At 59.4% G+C, this 1,952-nt stretch overlaps 1 protein-coding gene across 1 annotated transcript in view; it reads right to left on the reverse strand.

The window, feature by feature from the left end:
• Positions 1-1,723: 1,723 nt before the first annotated feature.
• Positions 1,724-1,952, reverse strand: part of LOC113490976 (tenascin-X-like) — a gene marked incomplete at both ends in the record, with an annotated part of 17,225 nt that continues 16,996 nt past the window's right edge. Inside the window, one exon of the mRNA XM_026867594.1 lies at positions 1,724-1,947. Within this exon, the coding sequence (XP_026723395.1) occupies positions 1,724-1,947 (224 nt within the window). The remainder of the gene's footprint in view (positions 1,948-1,952) is intronic.

Consider the following 1,952-nt stretch of genomic DNA (forward strand, 5'->3'; position numbering starts at 1 on the left):
CAGCTTCCACCCACCTGGCCTTACACCCATCCTTAACACTGTTGTACCCAGCACCCTTCCAGCCAGTCACACACTGACCCTTCCACTCACCATCCCTCTGACCAATCATCCACCCCATCACCCAACCATCGCAGAGATCGACCAAGTAAACCAGCTCCCTCCTCCGACACGCAGTTTCTGGTCAGCCAGTTCATCATGCATCCATTCATCCCTCCATCCATCCATCCATCCATCCATCCATCCATCCATCCATCCATCCATCCATCCATTCATCCCTCCCTTCCTCCCTCCATCCATCCATTCGTCCACACACCCACTCTTCTATCCTTTCATCCAACCACACATCTAGAAATTCCTGTCAACCAATCTGTCCAGGAAGCAGCCACAGTTGCAGCATCCCCATCTGTTCGTCCATCAATTGATCAACTATCCCTTTGGGGATGAGGTGCTGGAGATCTGACAGCCAGAGAGGGGCCTGGAGGGGTTGATTGACAGCCGGCTGAACAGGAGCCAGCAGCGTGCCCAGGGGGCCAAGGAGGCCAAGGGCATCCTGGCTTGTGACAGCACCAGCGTGGCCAGCAGGGACAGGGACGGGATCTGCCCCCTGGGGAGGCCGCCCCTCGATCCCTGGGCTCAGTGTTGGGCCCCTCACCCCAAAAAGGCCATTGAATGACTGGAGCGTGGCCAGAGAAGGGCAACGGGGCTGGGGCAGGGTCTGGAGCACAGGGCTGCTGGGGAGCGGCTGGGGGAACTGGGGGGGTTCAGTCTGGAGAAGAGGAGACTGAGGGGAGACCTCCTGGCCCTCGGCAACTCCCTGCCAGGAGGGGGCAGAGAGGGGGGATGAGTCTCTGGAGCCAAGGCCCCAGCGCCAGGCCCCGAGGGAATGGCCTCAAGCTGCCCAGGGCAGGGTCAGGCTGGCTCTGAGGAAGGATTTCTGTGCAGAAGTGGCTGTTGGGCGTTGGGATGGGCTGCCCAGGGCAGGGGGGAGTCTCCGGGATCCCTGGGGGGGTTGAAGAGTCGGGCTGAGCCAGCGCTGAGGGATCTGGGGGAGCTGGGAAGGGTCCAGGGGAGGGTCATGGTTGGGCTGGAGGAGCCTCAAGGGCTTTTCCAACCCAGATGATCATTTGATCCTGTGATATCTCGATACACCCGGGCAGCCAACCATTCCTTCTTCAAACTTTCATCTATCCCATAATTAGCCAGGTCCTCATCCAACCAACAATCCATGTATTCATCCATTAAATCTTCTACTTACAAATCCATCCATCCATGCATCCATCCATCCCTTCCACCAAAAAGAATCCAACCCGGCTGTTTCCATCCAATCTCTTTCACAGCAGATTTCTCCCACAAATGTGCCTCAATCTGTTCTTCCACTGACCCATCACAGCACCTGACCACTCACTCCTCTGCCCAAATCGACGTCCAATGAATTCCGCCTGTGTCCCTCCGGGATCCAACACTTCCATACGCCCACCTCACAACGCGTCCATCCAACCATCCACCCGCCCATCCCTCCATCCATCCTCAGACCATCCCACACTCCATCCCTCCATCCCTCAAAAATTGCATCCACCCAAACCTCCACCCAGCCCCAGCAGCGACCAACAGGTTCCCATTTCCCACAACCACACGGCACCAGCACAGGCCCTGTCCCACCTCCTGCCCTACACCAAATCCAGAGCCCAAAGGGGACACAGCTGGGGCCCAGAGCCCCCCTCACCTGTGACGGCGTCGGTGGAGACGGGGCCCAGACGTTTCCGACCCCACACCCCGTACAGGTTGAACTTGTAGCGGCGGGACGGTGACAGCCCCGGCACGGTCACCGTGCGCGAACCCCCGTCCACGGGCAGCACCTGGGGCTGGCCTTGGGCATCCCGGTACTGCACCGTGAAGGAGTCAAAGGTGCCCTCGGGGACGCTCCACTCCAGCTGCACCGAGTCGGGGCTCAC

This window comes from Athene cunicularia, unplaced genomic scaffold, assembly GCF_003259725.1.
Source record: "Athene cunicularia isolate RWA unplaced genomic scaffold, athCun1 SCF_88, whole genome shotgun sequence".
Lineage (NCBI taxonomy): Eukaryota > Metazoa > Chordata > Aves > Strigiformes > Strigidae > Athene > Athene cunicularia.